At 50.4% G+C, this 19,484-nt stretch overlaps 1 protein-coding gene across 9 annotated transcripts in view; it reads right to left on the bottom strand.

The window, feature by feature from the left end:
* SHANK2 (SH3 and multiple ankyrin repeat domains 2) overlaps positions 1-19,484 on the bottom strand; it is a 998,986-nt gene that overhangs the window by 770,459 nt on the left and 209,043 nt on the right. For 8 of the 9 annotated variants that reach the window (XM_063944111.1, XM_063944110.1, XM_063944114.1 and 5 more), the window contains one exon: positions 8,942-9,170. In XM_063944111.1, the coding sequence (XP_063800181.1) occupies positions 8,942-9,145 (204 nt within the window). In that variant the 5' untranslated portion in view covers positions 9,146-9,170. Of the gene's footprint in view, positions 1-8,941; positions 9,171-19,484 lie in introns of those variants that run through there. The other variant, XM_063944118.1, reaches the window with a different exon arrangement.

Genomic DNA, 19,484 nt, shown 5'->3' with positions numbered 1-19,484 from the left:
TCGGATAAACAATAGAGCCAGTTTCGGTGCTGTCGGGAGACCAGTCAAGGGCACAAAGTGTGCCATCTTCGAAAAACGGTCAACGATAACCCAAACGGTGTTGCAACCCTTGGAACAGGGCAAGTCAGTGATGAAGTCCATGGAAATGTGAGTCCAGGGTCTCACAGGGATAGGCAGAGGACGAAGTAACCCTGCAGGAGGCAGACGAGGAGATTTATGTTGTGTACATTGGGGACACGAATTAACGCAATCTTGTACATCCTTCCTCATGGTGTTCCACCAGTAAGACCTTTGCAGAAACTTGTACATCTTCTGAGCGCCGGGATGACCGGAAAACTTGGAGTTATGGGCCCACAGTAGTATTCCTGGGCGGAATCTAGCTGGCACGGACATTCTTCCAGGAGGAGGAGCTGGAGTAGTTAAAGCAGCAGAGACAGAAACTGGATTCAGAATTAATCCCCGCTCCGGAGGTTCATCCTCGTCTGTGGGAACTTGTGAACGAGAAAGCGCATCTGCTTTAATATTGAGAGTCCCGGCCCGGTACTTGATAATGAACGAGAATCGGGAAAAGAAAAGTGCCCATCTCGCCTGGCGAGGATTCAAGCATTGTGCGGATTTGATGTACAGCAAATTCTTGTGATCCGTGTAGATGGTAAACACATGTTTAGCTCCTTCTAGAAGATATCTCCATTCTTCCAAGGCAGATTTGATTGCCAAGAGTTCCTGGTCTCCAATAGTGTAATTTCGTTCGGCTGGAGAGAATTTACGAGAATGGAAGCCACACGGATGTAATTTTTTATCAGAGGAATACTGGGAGAGAACAGCCCCAACCCCGACTGAAGATGCATCAACTTCTAAGAAGAAGGGTTCCTCGAAATTTGGTTGTTGGAGAACTGGAGCCGTCATGAAAGCTAACTTTAAGCGAGAAAAAGCTACAATGGCTTCCGGAGGCCACAAACTAGGATTAGAACCCTTCCTCGTCAGGGCAGTAATGGGCGCAACAATGGTGGAGAAACCCTTAATGAATTTCCTGTAGTAGTTCGCAAAGCCCAGGAACCTTTGTATTGCTTTCAGGGAAAGAGGCTGAGTCCAGTCACGAATGGCCGACAACTTTTCCGGATCCATGCGAAGCTCCGTCCCCGAGATGACATAACCGAGGAACGGAATAGATGTTACTTCAAAGGTACATTTGGAAAGCTTGGCGTAGAGATGATTCTCTCGTAAACGGTGTAGCACCTCTTTGACTTGAGTCCTGTGTTCGACAAGATTCTTGGAAAAAATCAGTATGTCGTCCAGATATACCACAACGCTCTGATACAGCATATCACGAAAGATTTCGTTGACGAACCCCTGGAAAACCGCGGGAGCATTACTAAGACCAAACGGCATCACCAAGTATTCGTAATGCCCATCTCGGGTATTAAAGGCAGTCTTCCATTCATCCCCCTCTCGGATGCGTATAAGATTGTAAGCTCCTCTCAAGTCGAGTTTTGAAAAAATGCGGGCACCACGAACCCTATCAAATAACTCTGTGATTAGAGGCAAGGGGTATTTATTCTTAATAGTAATGTCGTTTAGGCCGCGGTAGTCGATGCATGGTCTCAACCCCCCGTCCTTTTTCTTCACGAAAAAGAAGCCTGCACCGGCAGGGGAGGAAGAGGGGCGAATGAATCCCTTGAGCATATTGGACTTAATATACTCCGACATGGCTTGAGTCTCGGGAAGAGACAGAGGATATGTGCGACCACGAGGTGGCGTCTTCCCTGGGACAAGGTCAATAGGGCAGTCCCAAGGCCTGTGAGGTGGTAACAGGTCAGCAGCTTGTTCCGAAAATACGTCCTTGTACCCTTGATATGCCTCCGGAATGTGCTCTTCATCCGTTTTGGAGGTAACACGGAGCGGACAAACAGGAGTAAGACAATTAGTGTGACAAAAGGGACTCCAGGACAGAATTTGTGACGACTTCCAGTCGATGTGGGGATTATGACTTTTCAGCCAAGGCATTCCCAGAACCAGATCATGAGGCATTTCTGGGATTACCAAGAGTTCCAAATCTTCCTGATGTAGAGCCCCGACCTGCAGCTTAACTGGCCCCGTGCGCCACATTATAAGACCTTTGGAAATTCTAGTCCCGTTGATAGCCGTCAGTGAAATTGGCCGCTCAATAGGCCGTAACTTTAAACCCAAACTTTGGGCACAGAAAGAAGAAACGAAGTTCCCTGCAGCTCCGGAATCCAATAGGGCTTCACAAGACCTGGAGACTGAATTGGAGACTAGAGTTACTGGAAGCAAGCAGTCCGAAGTTGGAGAAGCTTTTGTCGTAACTCCCAGCTTGACTCCTCCGGAACAAGCTAGGCCTGCCCGTTTCCCGGACGGGCTTTACAAGATTTAAGAAAATGATCTGCGGCTCCACAGTAAAGGCAGAGTTTACCCTCACGACGACGCTGTCGTTCTTCCGGAGACAGTCGGGAGCGGTTAATTTGCATGGGCTCATCTGAGCTGGGTGAGGCCACCGGCCTAGGAGTAGGATTCCGGAACCTGGAACGATCCGAACGGCTACGTTCTCTTCCACGCTCCTGCATCCGAAGATCCACCTTGACGCAAAGGGAAATCAAATCTTCTAATGGATCCGGCAGATCTCTAGTAACCAGCTCATCTTTCAGCCGGTCGGAAAGACCGTTCCAGAAGGCAGCTCTCAGGGCGTCATTATTCCAGCGTAGTTCGGAAGCAATGGTCTGGAAATGAACCACGTACTGGCCCACGGAACGGGCGCCCTGCCGAACACGGAGCAAATCGGAAGAAGCAGTGGTCATTCTGCCGGGCTCGTCGAAAATCCTTCGAAAGGACGAGATGAAGTTGGTGTAGTTGGAAACCATGGGATCAGATCGTTCCCATAATGGAGACACCCAATCCAAAGCAGAACCTTCCAACAGAGAAATAATATATGCTACCTTGGACCGGTCTGTAGGAAAGTTGTGTGCAAGTAGCTCGAAATGTACCTCGCATTGGTTCAAGAAACCACGACAATTTTTGGGATTCCCATTATAGCGGGACGGAGTAGGCAACTGAAGGCGTGGAGTGACACCGGCCGATGGTTGAACATTGCTGGCAACGGCAACTGGTGCGACTACTGGAACAGGTGCCGGAATTACTGAGGCCAGAGACGCCTGAATCTGATCCAGACGCCCGGACAACTGCTGGAGGTACTGCATCACCTGGCCTTGCGCTGCTTCCTGACTTTGCACTCGAGAAGCCAGGTTCTGAATGGCACTCGAGTCCGTGTTCCGATTCCCCGAGTCCATGTGGCCTGAGTATACTGTCACTGACCTGGTTTGGGAGTGTTGTGGACTCGGGGCTTCTTCCGATGACCGGGAAGAGGAACCGCCACTGGGTCGTAGTAGAGATGGCCGGATGTAGGTCTTCCTCATGCAGGACTAAGACGGCAGGCGGGAGGCCCAGAGGAATTCTTGAAGGTCTCCTGTAAGACAAGACTTGTAGAAATACTGAAGGCTGGGGTACTGAGATATTGGAGACACTGTGGTATTGGAGGCACTGAGGTGCTGGGAGTACAGGGAGTGCAGGGAGGCCCTTGGAGGCACGGAGGTGCTTGGAGGCACGGAGGTGTTTGGAGACACCGAGGTGTTTGGAGGGATGAGGTGCTTGGAGGCACGAGGTGCTTGGAGACACGGAGGTAACTGGAGGCACGGAGGTGCTTGGAGGCACGGAGGTGCTTGGAGGCACGGAGGTGCTTAGAGGCACGGAGGTGTTTGGAGACACCGAGGTGTTTGGAGGGATGAGGTGCTTGGAGGCACGAGGTGCTTGGAGGTAACTGGAGGCACGGAGGTGCTTGGAGGCACGGAGGTGCTTGGAGGCACGGAGGTGTTTGGAGACACCGAGGTGTTTGGAGGGATGAGGCGCTTGGAGGCACGAGGTGCTTGGAGGTACCTGGAGGCACGGAGGTGCTTGGAGGCACGGAGGTGCTTGGAGGCACGGAGGTGCTTGGAGGCACAGAGGTGCTTGGAGGCACAGAGGTGCTTGGAGGCACGAGGTGCTTGGAGGCACGGAGATAATTGGAGGCACGGAGATAATTGGAGGCACGGAGATAATTGGAGGCACGGAGGTAATTGGAGGCACGGAGATAATTGGAGGCACGGAGGTGCTTGGAGGCTCAGGATGCTTGGAGGCACAGGATGCTTGGAAGCACAGGATGCTTGCAGGGACGAGGGAGCTCTGGAATCACAGCTTCCACAGGAGAAACAAAGATACTCAGGCACCGGATCTCTGCCTGGTATCTGATTTTAAATTCCCCGCCCTAGCCTGATTGGCGGAGCAGGCAGGTGACGTCAGACCTGCTCCGCCTCCTTGCCCTCGCTTGTGATGGCGGCGTCCTTGCTTCCGGGAAGCCGCCGGAGAGCAGCGCCGACCCGCCGCTGAAGCCGGAGACCGTCAGGGGAAGAGAGGCGCCGGGCAGACCAGGCCACCCGCAGGGACAAGCGCGGTCGCCGCTGCCCGAGGTTCGTGACACCCAGCTTTGCAAGACAAACATGATATGAGTGTTGGTGTTACTGTGAGTGTATCTTCCTCACCTTTGCCACTCTTAGTCATGATAAATAATCGACACTTCCACAGTGTACTACACAATTTGTGACTGTAATCACTTTAAGCTTTTTAAAGTGACATACAATCTGACCCTACCCTGCTATGTACCAGCATTGAGGATCGGAATAGAAAAAAAACTGTCAGAATATATAGTAAAGTCAGCAATCAAACTAGCAGTCAGTCACATGTTATACATTAGTATAATAAGCAATATGAGCACATAATCAACTACAAATACATTTCAAGTATGTAGGAGAACATATTACTGAGTCATGTTTAAAAAGATCTACCGTATTCAGATGCATAGCGAAAGAAACAGTAATAGTATACAGACTCATATGCAATAGGCACTTATCTAACTATTCGTACTCAAAAGGTAGATAGAGACTTAGGGGGTCATTCCGAGTTGATCGTAGCTGTGCTAAATATAGCACAGCTACGATCTTCTTCCCTGACATGCGGGGGGATGCCCAGCACAGGGCTAGCCCGCCCCGCATGTTAGTCCGGCCCCCCCTCGCAGAAGTGCAAAGGCATTGCACAGCGGCGATGACTTTGCACTTCAAGAGTAGCTCCCGGCCAGCGCAGCTTTAGCGTGCTGACCGGGAGCTACTCATCGCTCCCCGGCCAGCAGCGGCTGCGTGTGACGTCACGTAGCCGCTGCGGGCCGCCCCCCGTTCGGTCCAGCCACGTCTGCGTTGGTCGGACCAAACCCACGAAACGGCGGCCGAACGCCGCCATTCCGCCCCCTCCCGACCAACGATCGCCTCTGCCTGTCAATCAGGCAGAGGCGATCGCTTCCCTGTTACGGCCTTCGGCCGCCTGGCATGTGCCGGCGCACTACGGCGCCGGCGCAGTAGGGACCCGTTCACTCTGCTGCGTTAAAACGCAGCGAGCGAATGGGTAAGAATGACCTCTTTAGTGCTGTATTACACGTACTCAGTAGAGTGGGATACAGGGAGACTCACCCTGCTTCCAGGACCGATCAATACATTTGCGAACACTGAGTGGATCCAGACGCTACTAGTGTACACTGCCACTCCATGAACCTATAGTGAACACAGACGCTCAGTCAACACAGACGCACCAGTCACACAGCCGCCTATGCTGCGATTGGGTCCCCTTAGTGTACAGCGTCTCAGACAAAAGCAGGAAAACAATTCATGGCGGGAGGCTTGGAGGAAACTGGTCATGAACCGGGGGGGAGGGGCGACCAGGTGAGGGTCTGACTCCCCACTGCTGACATCAACCCTAGGGATCACGGCCTCATACTATTCCTGCAGCCTATGATCCCTAAGGCCTAGCGCTGGTGCACCAGAGGTGGCAGCCGCATCAGCGACTGTTTGGTAGTCTCCTCCCAACACAGTGCGGCTGTGTCCGTATTCCCCTTCTAAGCGGAACCGATGCCTTACCTTCTCCCCGTGCTCCGGCCACAGTCTGGTAACGTCTGCTGGACCTGCTAGTATATCCGACACAGACGCCCGCCGAAACAGCACTGTACTCGTGGGTAAGCGTTGTCACGACCCGGCGGAGCGTTGTTGGAGCGACTCTTTCTAAGGTACATATAAAACGCTTTTTAGAAAGATCACTCAAAAAAAAAATTGTAAGTCTATAAAAATAAAATAATAAAGCTTAGGGCAGCTAAAAACCAGCAGCCCTCTGACCATGGTCCGGCTCCTGCCGCACCAAACAAAAAACTGATTTGCCTGAGCCAGGAGGAGGGGATATATGGACGGGGCCGTTGCATGCTGGGAGGCCGAAAAGCTTTGACCGATTGGTGCAAATCCGCTGTCGCTCCATCATATCCCAATGTTATCCTGTGGATAACCTCTGGACCCTGCCGGAGAAAGATTAAAACAACTCCAGTGGGTACCTGGCCTTAGCGGCCACGTACTCCCACCTTATGTATAACGGGCAAGCGACTGTGGCACTTATATGAAAGCAGTACTACATTTTACATACAGAAAACAATGCTCGGCTGAGAATTCGTGGACAACTTGAACACTTTTGTTGTTATGGGATTTTTGCACGAAAAACATAAACCCATTTGCTGTGGTATCTAGTGATAAAGGCCCCGCAATACAGAAAGCGATCGGTCAACCATGGGTAATGACGGGGCTAACGTCATCTCTTCACACCCTTACTTTAGTGACATCACGGAGACTGGCTAGCAGAGGAAAGGGCACTGATCTGATGCATTTGTTTATCTGATCAGCACAGCAGGTTCCATACAGAATGTGTTATGCAAGTTTATGTCATTCTTACACAGTCTCCACAGCACTGTACATTAACTCTGCACCATATTTGGGAAATGGATTGCACGCAGCTTTATTCTATTCTAATCGAAGTTCCCTAATTCGTGTTATAAGACTTCAGTAAGAAGTGGAAATCTGTCTAAACACATTCTCTGCATCTCCCACGGGGTGATCGATGTTGCCTGTTTCTTCGTTTATGCACCTCATCAAGTTACACAGCCGATAACCGGGGTGAGTACAATAGCTAAATAATAGTTCATAGTTAAAAATGAATTACATAATGACTAAGAAACCAGTGTATTTGCTGGCGTCTGAAGCTCACTGCTGAATCTAATGCTGGCCATACACTTGTGCTGTGCCCCGCGACGAGACATCGCGGGGCATCGCACCGTCAGTTCAGGTGCGATCAAATCGCACCTGGACTGCCAAAGTGGTTACCATGCGATCATGCGATAGATCACATGGTAATCACGTGATGGGCCCGTCACCGCCGAGTGGGATCGGCCTCTGGCCGCTCACGGCGGGTGCCCATCGCACATCGTAGCGCGATATATCTCATGTGGGCTTAAAACCACATGCGATCGCACTGCATTGTGAGAAATATTAAGTGCAACACATATTATCTTGAGACGCAGTATTCGACCGGCGTGCCCGTGCATCGCGTCTCAAGGTACCTAAAATGTGCATACAATCCTTCGATTTCTCTCACAGATGTGGTCGAAATCGAAGGATAGCACCGGTTATCTCACAAGTGTATGGGCACCATAACAGCGGAAAGGAGGTCAGTATCATTTTATATGCACGACACTATGATGTCCGGGAGAGAAGTGAAACGTCCTGGATCCTGTCTGCTACCCTAATTTCCCGCAAGTTACGTCAATACAACCCTATCCACAGCTGCAGGACAGCACATTTAGCATCACAGCACACCATACAGTTACTCCTTGGACCTCCCCTCCTGGAGAGGAGATTACAAAAAACAATAAGCATGCCCTATACAAATAGCATCCTAGTGTCCTCCATACAATACAGAGAGCATTCTAGTGGCACTCATAGAATACACTGAGAACCCTAATGACCTGTGGTGCACACTTGCACCTGGGTCCAGGGGGCCCATACCGTACACCCATTTCTTGAATAGTTACCCATCCGGAGTCCCACAGCGCTGCACAAGTCAGTAGGGAAAATACTGGGAAAATGGACAATGCACCATTTTCCCAGAGTCCATTGCATGCGGACTAGTTTCTGCCACAGGACTAGGGTCTCCTAGTGACTCTAGTGTTCAGAAACTACTGTACTGCTGGCTAGAGAGGAGGGGGCCCGGATAGAGACTGCACACAGGATCCCTCATCTCTTAATACGCCACTGGTTCTAGTGACATGTATACAGTTCAGAAAGCATCTTAGTGACCTATATGCAATACAGAGTACATTCTTCTAACATGTACGCAATACAGAGAGCATTATACTCATAGATACTGTATCTTATGTCACAGTCCATCACGGATGCTCCCTGCAATTACCACTTGTTCCTCCACCTTGGGATCTCCTGAAAGTTGGCAAGTATGCCGTATGCCAGTGTTTCCCTACCTTGGTCCTTAAGGTACCCTAAAAGTCCAGGTATTAAGGAGATCCATGCTTGAGCACAGGTGTCTTACTTAATTCGTACTTCAGTGATTTTAATTTCACTATCTGTGCTTTGTTCTGAAGGCAACTCCGTTAGGGTGCCTTGAGGATGGAGTTTGGGAAACACTGTATGCAATAAGTGCATTTTATTATCCCCTGTACAATAAATGTATGACGTCATCACCTGTTGACTACCACTGTGCAATGATGTGGTTAAAGTTTTCGCACATCAGCAGACTGGGAGTGATGATGTGATGGGTGGGCCACGATGACTCTAATCCCACCAACTTCACCCATCTACACTACCTTTGCAGGCCTCTCTTTTGCATCTCCTGGAGAGCAGGACCACCAAGCAAGTATTAGCGGAACGGTATGTAGTGTCCACCAACAGCTCTGCTTCTTTCATTTTTAAAGTACAAAGCATCAACGGAAAACTGCCCCTCCCCACACAACAGTACCACTCACCGTTTGCTGTAGATCTGGGATTGCAATCCTGACGACCATCGTGTTGGTCTGAATATCCTCCAGCCTGCTAGTTGGACGCTCAGCCGTAGCCCTGATTGTGTCATAGATGGTCTCCTCCTTTGAGCTGTCTGACTCTGACTCCATTGAATAGTCTGAAAAACTCTGCGCCATTTCATCTTCACTGGAAGTGGGACTGCGTGGCATAGTCGGTGGCACTCACCATAAAATGCTGCAGATAAAGATCACACAGTGTTAAAGAGTAAAGTAATCTTATACATGAATGAAAACAAGCGACATCACATAGATATATATACCGGTTTCTCTATACAATAAAGGACGTTGTTATGAAATAGAGCCTTGAATTTATTATCTTAAAACATCAATGTAAAAAGAAAAAGATGTAAGCGATCGCTGGATAGCGCCGAGGCACGAACAATGGCCTGCTTGTCCGCTTCTGTTCACACACTTGCCGTCAGACATTCTCTAGTGCTCACCTGTCTGCCACCAGAGAAAGGAATATCAGCCCTCCTGAGAGGCTATATACAATGTGATCACACATTAGCAGTGAGTATGTGGTATTACCAAACTTATGTGTCAGCATATAAAAGATCTGTGCTGCATTTCAAACACATGCACTGAGACACAGACAAAGTAATCTTCAATTGGTATATAGATCAACTTAGGGGTACACCTGCTACTACTTTGATGCTGGTATGTGCTCTACAGGTGTACTGTCTGCTCTCTCAGGTATTACACTTTATGAACCTTATTACCACTTCTGAAAAAATTCAAACGGATAATAAATCTAGAACACATCTGCTTTCTTTCACAGGGATAGACTTTGCCATTTAGTTAACAGGATCCTCTTGTTATACATTGGTCTAGACTCTAGAGAACCCTAGAACACTTCTTTCCTTGTACAGCTAATCACCTCGATCTCCAGCCTCATCCCACAATAACAGACCAATTTTATAAGTCCCCCAGAACGTCACAGCAAGTACCCCTGGTCTAGAACCACTATTATAGGCATTAAGTCCAACCTCTGATCCTAAAGAAACATAGGCCCTCATTCCGAGTTGTTCGCTCGCAAGGCGATTTTAGCAGTATTGCACACGCTAAGCCGCCGCCTACTGGGAGTGAATCTTAGCTTCTTAAAATTGCGAACGAAAGATTCGCAATATTGCGATTACACATCTCGTAGCAGTTTCAGAGTAACTTCAGACTTACTCGGCATCTGCGATCAGTTCAGTGCTTGTCGTTCCTGGTTTGACGTCACAAACACACCCAGCGTTCGCCCAGACACTCCTCCGTTTCTCCAGCCACTCCCGCGTTTTTTCCAGAAACGGTAGCGTTTTTTCCCACACGCCCATAAAACGGCCTGTTTCCGCCCAGTAACACCCATTTCCTGTCAATCACACTACGATCGCCTGAGCGAGTAAAAATCCAAACTTCATAGCAAATTTACTTGGCGCAGTCGCAGTGCGGACATTGCGCATGCGCACTAAGCGGAAAAACGCTGCGATGCGAAGAAATTTTCCGAGCGAACGACTCGGAATGACCTCCATAGTAAGCCAACTTCAGAGCACTTCTGCACACATGCCTGAAAGAGCTGTTGCTAAGGATCCTTTGTGGAACTACAAGTTCTATCATGTCTTGCCATCCAGAGGAACTTCTACTGTTGCTCAACAGTCATGTGAAAACCACAGGATGCCTACATGTTATATAAAACCTGATAGACACTGTAAAATTGTAGCTTCAGAACAGAATACACTTGCATTCAAATGTTACTGACTGAACGCTGCCATGTTATTCTAAAAGTCTCTTGCAGCATCGCTGACTTTGATTTGACTATGCAACTTACAGTAGGTCAACACTCATTAGGTCGACCACTATTGGTCGACATGGCTATTAGATTGACATGGCATAGGTCGACATGAGTTTTTTTGTTTTTTTTAAACCATTTTGTCTACTTTTTCATACTTTACGATCCACGTGGACTACGATTGGGAATAGTAACTTTGCTCGAAGCATGGCGAATGAAGCGAGCCATGTGAGGGGACACGGTGCACTAATTGGGGTTCCTGGTCACTTTACGAAGAAAACGACGCCCAAAAATAAATTTAAAAAAGCTAATGTCAACCTTTTTCCATGTCAGCCTTATCCCTGTTGACCTAATGACTGCGTTGACCAAGTCACTGTAGGCCAATAGTGGTCGACCTAGTTACTGTCAACCCAACGATCCACACCCTTAGGCTGGCTTCTTATAAAAACTGGATTCAGCAACACAACACTGTGCGCAGGTGTCAGGTAGGCTTTACAGGAAAAGAATGAGATGGCCCTACAAGTCATGTTCTCCTAAATCTGCAGCCTGTGTAATACCCCAGAGGATCTTAAATCAAAGCTACTGTGCATACCGGTTTCATTTAACACCACACATCAGTGATGTCCATATCACAACGTGTAAATGAAAGAAATAACATATCAGGAGTAATGAATTGGAAGAGATTACCCTGTACAACCCCAATTTTTCAAACATATGAGAGAAAACGCACTGCAGGGATATGATTGGGTCCTAGGGGAACCTGGAGCAACCGACAAACACATATTTACTATGGAGCATAAATTATTACCAGTTATTTATATAACGCACACATATTCCGCAGCGCTGTACAGAGAATATTTCCCCATTCACATCAGTCCCTTCCCCAGTGGAGCTTACAATCTATCATACCTCCCAACTTTCTTTTCCAGTGGAGCGGGCGCGCGCTCCCGAAAAGGGGGTGTGGCATATGAAAAGGGGGCGTGGCTTCGTGGGAGGACCCGATTGCGAGCCACGCCCCCGTTTTCGTCACTGAGGGGGCATGCCCAGCGCTCTGTGAGCCGCTAGCATGCTCCCTCTCCCTCCACTGAATAGACGCTGTGCGCATGCGCACAGTGTCTATTCACCGCTGCTCTGCTAAGCAGGGCAGCGAGAGACGGAGCCTCGCAACTGACCCCCCACCGCGGGACACTGCGGCCCGCGGGTGGGACAGCGGGACAGTCCCCAAAAAACGGGACTGTCACGCGAAAATCGGGACAGTTGGGAGGTATGATCTATATTCCCTATCACGTGTACATACAGACACATTCACACTAGGGTTAATTTTGTTGGGAGACATATCAGTATATTTTTGGATTGTGGGAGGAAACTGGAGTTCCTGAAGGAAACCCACGCAAGCACAGGGAGAATATACAAACTCCACACAGTTAGGACCATGGTGGGAATCAAACCCATGACCTCAGTGCTGCGAGGCAGTAATGCTAACCATTACACCATCCGTACTGTACTCAGAGAAAGCGGTTACTCTTCATATCGACCAAGAACAATGACATCCTACTCTTATCCCTGCAGCTTCTTTAGGAGTAAAACAAAACAGTTACAGAGAACAATCCCCCATCTGCAAAATTCAGTGACCCTCAATTATACATAGTTGGGATCCGCCCATTTCCCCAGTGAGGTGTGAAGTCAGGGGGCTTAGTGACCCTATTTGCAGTGCATTGTGTTATTAGGGGCTCACTCCGCTGCTGTCGCCAGTAGGGAGAGGGGCTGCAATGACAACATTCAACATATCCCCTCATCTTCCCTGCACTTCCCATCTGAAAGCATTAGTAAAATATCACCAGTTATGCCTCAAAAATAAAATAAGATCTGGCCCAAATGTGATAGCCTGCAAACTGGGGCATCTGTACTATTTAAGCAATATATAGCCAGGGTGCAGATAGCTCTGCGGGCCCAGATCATGGGAGGGGTGTGTCCAACTTGGGGAGGTGTGGCCAGGCTCACTCTATATGAAGTATTTAAAATTAAATGGGGGTGGGGGAGTGCCAGTGGCAGATCCGGCAGGGGGGTGGGGGCCGGGGGGTCCCGGGTCCAGGTAAACAGTATCCACAAACCTCCCCCTCCCTCTTAACGCTACTGCAGTTAGGCTGCCTGGGCAAAGCTCTGGGTAAATTCTGCAGTTTAGCAGACGACAGATGTAATATCTCTATAAAAGGGTTCGTACCTGAAACTCTGTCGGTCTCGTAATCGGCCGTATCCACTCTTCAACGATGTCGTGGCCAGCGTCTATTCTTCTCCTCACCTGTAAGGCTGGGGCAGAAGGACCAGGAGAACCCCGGAAGGGCAACCCAAACCCAATGTGCTCAAGGACCACGACACATGGAGACGGTGACAACCATTTATTGCACTGACGATATCAGTCACCGCTTTAACTCAATTTTCTTTAAACACAGTTGCATAGGTTGAACATTATTACAATAACCTGAGTCTTTCCCTGTCTTATAACAACATTCACAGTTTTAACACCTCGAAGGTATAACTTTGACCAAATCAAACAATCAAATACTTCACCCGTACTACCAATCATTTGGAGGATAATGTCCTATTAGGGTAAAGTATGTCCTGGCAGTAACGCGGGAGCCCTCCCTAAACTGTCCACGAGGGGGGCGTTATATGCTGGACCGTAACGTTCAGTTCCTGCGCCCCAGGGGCGTTTGCGGCCAATGTCTCTCTAATAGACTGCTTATACTGAAACAGAGGACTTCTACGGTGGCGTCAGTGGACGCAAGGTAAACAGTTGTAAACAGGCATGCAAAACCACTTTCTCCATAATACAGAACAGCAGTAATGATTCACGGTACCAACCGCATTTGTATCCACAGAAAGGTAAGTCAATTATCATCCAGTGATATAAACTAGTAAACAGACCAGTTCTGGCTTGCACAGTAAGAACAGGGGTTTGCACAGTCCTGTTACCTTTTGTTGAACTGTGCTGTAACAACCGGGTGCAGTATAAGTGTGAAGGTCATAACATGGACCCGTTAGGAGGCGCTATTACATAGGGAGAGTCTTTGACGGAGCTGTTTAGGGTTAGGGGCGTCCCCCTTTCTGACAGGCGGCAGTTAATGATAACCCTCTACTTTACATGGAAACATCTATGAAGACCCAGGTACAGTACTTCTGTACTTGGGGTTCCAGTAACCCGGATAGCTGGGATATTGGGGATAAGTGAGAGTACCTGCGGTATATTTGTTGCTCCTGCTGTCAGCAGCCGTGCTCCCAGTCACTGCAGTCTCTCCCGTATGACTGTTGTTAGGGGAATCCTCTTCCCACGCGATCTCCCCCCTTCCGGATCTCGAGCCCTTGTGCCGTGGCGTCTTTGATGTTGGGCAGGTGTCAGGAAGCCTCTGTGACCTGAGCCACCTCCCTCTCTTGTACACGCGGCGGTGTTGTTCCTTTGCTCCGGCCGTGGCAGGCAGCAGCGTGTCTGGCGGGTGGGCGCGCTCTCTTCGTTCCCCTCACACCGCGGTCCTCTCTCTCTCCGTCTTCCCGCCTCTGCCCCGATCATCTCAGCTCACTGTTCTCTCAGTCTCCTCACTGCCTGCTCACTCTCCTCAGCTCACTGTTCTGCAGGCAGCTGCAGGACAACCCTTTTATAACTTTGCATTCCCAGGACCACATTCTATCTGGGATTTCCCGCTCTTAGTTTGCAAATGGGTGAGTCATGCCCTTTGCATTTTGCAGACTGATCTGTATTGCTATGAGCTGTGCTGTTAACTCCTTCTGTGCTGCAAGCTGTAGGCTGCTGGCACAGTGCTTATGCAACTCCAGCAAACATTTTACTTTTATTAAAGTCATGCTGGCACCTGTAGTGCCACAGTTGATTTGGGCTGCAGTTTCAGGGTATCACATGCACCCCAGCTAAAATCTTGCGTGTCCTCACGCCTATGGTAGCAAGCCAAAGTCTCTAATATAAATCTCAATTTAAGCATAACAATAAACAGGTGTAAACAAATCGGATATAAGTATACAGTGGAAACGGTTAACAGTTTACTCCCTATACCTTAAAGGCGGGACGCCCTGGGTGCTGCGTCCTGACCTTCTGGTCTCAACCCCAGGGATGTCGCTCTCGTCAGGAGCGGTAATTAGGCTAGGCCGATCCTGGTCTTCAACAGGCCCATTGAACACCGGGTTTGGCGTTATGGGTGGGGCTGAATGCGGTGGTGGTAGTCCACCCATAAACACTAAGAGCTCCATGGGATCGTGTAAGGGTATGCCCCCTAGGGTCTCCCGTCCCTCTGCCACAGGTGGATCTGCGCTTCTCATTGGTAACTCTACGGTACAGAGCTTGAGTTGGTCTCTTGGTACCACGCTGACTGGACCTTCCGGGCCCTTACGGATCTTGTAGGTGTATCGGTCGCCCTCAGGAACACTGATCACGACGTACGGGCAACTTTCCCACATAGCGTCAAGCTTGCTGGTACGGTGATTCCGTTTCTTCCAGACAAGGTCCCCAGTCTTCAGTGCCTCCGGTCGGATGTGGGCATTGTAGTTTATCTCTTGGCGCTGCTGGGCATGCTCAATTCTTTTTATTACAATTTCTCGGGCAGCTTCTATCCTCCGCTGGTGCTCACGGACCCAGTCGGTCTTTGGGTCGATGGGAGGCACCACAGCAGGGGTCAATTCCAGGTCCTGGGGTAATTTGCCTCGTCGGCCGAACATGAGGTAGTACGGTGTGAAGCCGGTAGAGCAATGTTCAGTGTTGTTGTAAAGATAGGTTAATTCGGGGAGTACGGTCGGCCACTTGGTGCGATCTTCTGCCACCAGGCTCCGGAGCATCCCGATGAGGGTCTGGTTAGCTCTTTCGCACAATCCATTCCCCTGTGGGTGATAGGCTGTGGTCCGAGCTTTCCGACAGCCGTAGTAGGAACACAGTTCGTGAAACAACTGCGACTCAAAGGCAGGGCCTTGGTCGGTCAAGATGCAGTCTGGATACCCATAGGGCCTGGCAAAGTGCTTCAAAAACAGTTCAGCAGTGGTTTTTGCAGTGAGGTCTTTGGCCGGGACGGCTACTAGGAATTTACTGTAATGGTCCGTTATTGTAAGGGCATACAGATATCCATTGGTGCTCGGCTCCAATTTCACGTGGTCCAGGGCAACAATTTGTAGTGGATGTTGATTCTTAATGGGATGCAGAGGATCCTTTTGGGTAATGTCGGCCTGCCTTTTCCTTGTGCATGGAACACAGTCACTGCACCATCTTTCTACATCTTCTCGCATGCCCACCCAGAAATACCGTGTGCGTAGGATAGCTTCAGTCTTTTGTGTGCCAAAGTGCCCGGACTTGTCATGGTAGGCCGTGAGCAGAAGAGCTGCTTGATCTTTGGATACAACCACCTGAGTGACTGGTTGGTGGGTACTTGGATCTATGCTGGTACGCACTAGGATCCCCTCCTCCAAGTGAATGCGGTCCCTATGCCGTAGTAACTTTATCAATTCCGGGTCGGCTTTATCCCGTTGGGCCCGGGTCAATGGGCGCCGCTGGTGCAACAAGGCCACAAGTTCCCTCAGCACTGGATTCTTCCGCTGCTTCTCGCGCCAGTCGACTGTGGGAGCATCCAGTAGGGCATTCTCCACTCGTGGAGGTCCGGTGACGGATAGGGGGTCTGACGTGACCGTTCGTCCCTTTCGAGAGACTTTAAACACCGGGGTTTCGACATCCTCATCCACATCTCTATCTTCCTCTGTAATGTCCACGGTGGGTAATCGGGAGAGGGCATCGGCGTTCCCGTTGGACTTCCCACTTCGGTAGGATACGGTGTACTGGAAATTTGCTAATCGGGATACCCATCTCTGTTCCAGGGCTCCGAGCTTAGCAGTGGACAGATGTGCCAGCGGGTTATTGTCCGTCATGATGACGAACGGCGTGGCGGCCAGATAGTGTTTAAACTTCTCGGTGACGGCCCAGATGAGGGCGAGTAACTCTAGCTTAAATGCGCTGTAATTCTCACAGTTACGCTCGGTCTTGCGGAGGCCCCGGCTGGCGTATGCAATCACTCTTTCCCGCCCGTCCTGCACCTGGGAGAGTACGGCCCCTAAACCCCGGTGACTAGCGTCTGTGTAAACTTGAAATGGTTGTTCATAATCGGGATAGGCCAACAACGGGGCTTCGATTAAGGACGTCTTCAACCGATGAAAGGCTCGCTGCTGTTCCTCTCCCCAACATACCAGGGACGACCCTCTTCGCTCATGACCCGATTGGCCTCTGAGTAATTCGTGCAACGGGGCTGCCACTGCGGCAAATTGTTCAATGAAGCGTCGATAGTACCCCACAAATCCCAAATAGCTTCGGACATCTCTGACGGTCTTGGGGACTGGCCAGTCCTGAACGACTCTGATCTTCTCCGGATCGGGCATCACGCCCTCAGCGCTGACGACATGCCCCAGATACTGGACCTTGGGCTTGAGCAGGTGACATTTGCTCGGTTTAAGCTTCAGGCCGCAGTGGATCAACTGTTGGAACACTTCTTCCAAATGTCGCAGATGGTCCTCGTAGTTTCTGGAGAAGATTATCACATCGTCGAGGTACAGCAGGACCATCTCGAAGTTGCGGTGTCCGAGACAATGCTCCATGACACGTTGGAAGGTGGCCGGGGCGTTGCAGAGTCCAAATGGCATCCTTAGGAATTCGAATAAGCCCATTGGCGTAGTGAAGGCCGTCTTCTCAATGTCTTCAGGGGCCATTTGGACCTGCCAGTAGCCGCTGGTGAGGTCCAGTGTGGAGAAATACGCCGCCGTCTTCAAGGCTGTCAGAGATTCTTCGATTCGGGGAAGCGGATAGGCGTCCTTGTGGGTTGCAGCATTGAGCCTGCGATAATCTACACAGAAGCGCAGGCTACCGTCCTTCTTCTTCACTATCACCAGTGGAGCGGCCCATGGGCTGTGGCTTTCACGGATGACTCCAGCCTCTTTCATTTCCGCAATCATGTTCCTCACTGGCTGGTACATAGTTGGGGGGAGGGGTCGGTGGCGTTCCTTGATAGGAGGGGTTGTCCCGGTGGGAATGTGATGATACACTTCATCCGCTTGACCAAAATCCGAAGGGTGTTGGCTGAATGCAGCAACGTTGCGTCGCACCAGCTGTAATATTCCATCTCTTTGGTCAGTGGGGGTGTCAACATCGCCAATCTGGATCTCGGCCCACCATGGGGGTTCTTCCTCAGCCACCGACTTTTCGCCGTCTGCCGCTCCTGATTGAGCCATGGTTACCCCCTGTCTCACGATGTCTTGGAAGTCGATCCAACTGACCTTCGCCACCGGACAATACTTGTAGAGTCTGATGGCATACGAGTGTGGGTTCAGAAGACGGACTGGTACCCTCCCGTGTACCACCTTGGCTAGTGTCCTCGCCACAGCGAACGGCTGTTGTCCGTCCCGGTCACAGGGTTCCACCAGAGCCTCGTAGTTTCTTCCCCCCGGACCAATTCTCGTTTTGCACCACACCACTTGCTCCGAATTCGGTTTCAACAGAACAGGTTGGCGGTCGGTGATTCGGGCTTTTCCAATCTCACCCTGACCATTAATGAATTTCCTTCGGCCCTCTAGTACTTTGACGGTCTGTTGCAGGGCCTTTCGCTCCTTAGGGGTCGCGGTCTTCATCTCGTGTCGCAGGGCTTCTACTAGTTCCTCTGGACAGTTTCGCAGAATGTTCATGCCTAGGATCACGGGTGGCAAGTGTGCGCTGGGCGCCGTGGTGATGAGGTATCCTTGGCGGGTCAGGGCGGCGTTTCCTACTTCCACGTCGGCTTCCCAGTAGCCTTGGAAGGCGATGGGTTGTCCATTGCTGGCTAGCAAGTGGAGCCATGTAGTGGGTGGGGACACAATGGTAGCTTCGTCCCAGTGTTGGAGGAACTCCGTGAATCGGATTGTAGAGACTTGTGAGCCTGTATCCAAGAGAGCTGGTATCTCGATCCCATTGATGCGGATGTTCAGGTGAGGGCACTCTCCTACATACTGGGGCCACCAATCCCGCGATGGCGGACCTGTCAGTGGTTCTCCTCCCGAGGGTCGGTCCCTCGCCTCGGGGTCCCCCCGTTTAAAGGGTCAAGTGGGCAGTTCCGTTCGATGTGTCCGCTCTGGTGACATCCCCTACAAATCGGTCGACCCTGTGGGTCAAACCGATCGGTAGGCCTTCGGCCTGACTCCCTCGTGACCTCCCATCGAGGGTGGCGTCTTCCACCGCGTTCTTGACGCCCTTCTCTGCGTCGGCTTCCACTTGGTTCTTTGCCGAGTTCTTCCAGCTTCTGGCTCATCCGAGACAGGCTGAGCGTCATTTCTGACATCTGTCGGTTAAGGGTTTCGATAGGGTCTGGCCCTGTTGGGGCCTGTGCCTGCTGAAGGACTGCCCCCGCTCGGGTAGTGGTGTCTACATTCTTGTACGAAGGGATGCTCTGGAGGCTTTCTTCGTCCACTTTCCTTGGTGTCTCGTCGTCTTCAGCCTCGTTGCCCTGATTCATTCCTAAGATCTGTAGAACATCTTCTTTAAATGCAGAGAAGGAACTGTCCGGTTTTTGGCGTTTCCACATTCGTAATTGTGACCGAATTGCTTCACCTTGTGCTCCTTCCATAAATAAATTAATTAGGGTGTCATCGGTCAGTCCGGCATCCAGTGGATCTAGTGTTCATACAGCTCTCAAGGCTTCCTGTAGGCCTAGTGCAAACTCC

This window comes from Pseudophryne corroboree, chromosome 11 (genome assembly GCF_028390025.1).
Source record: "Pseudophryne corroboree isolate aPseCor3 chromosome 11, aPseCor3.hap2, whole genome shotgun sequence".
Classification (NCBI taxonomy): Eukaryota; Metazoa; Chordata; class Amphibia; order Anura; family Myobatrachidae; genus Pseudophryne; species Pseudophryne corroboree.
The sequence above is the reverse complement of the archived record's forward strand: the minus strand, read 5'-3'. Positions and strand labels throughout refer to the sequence as shown.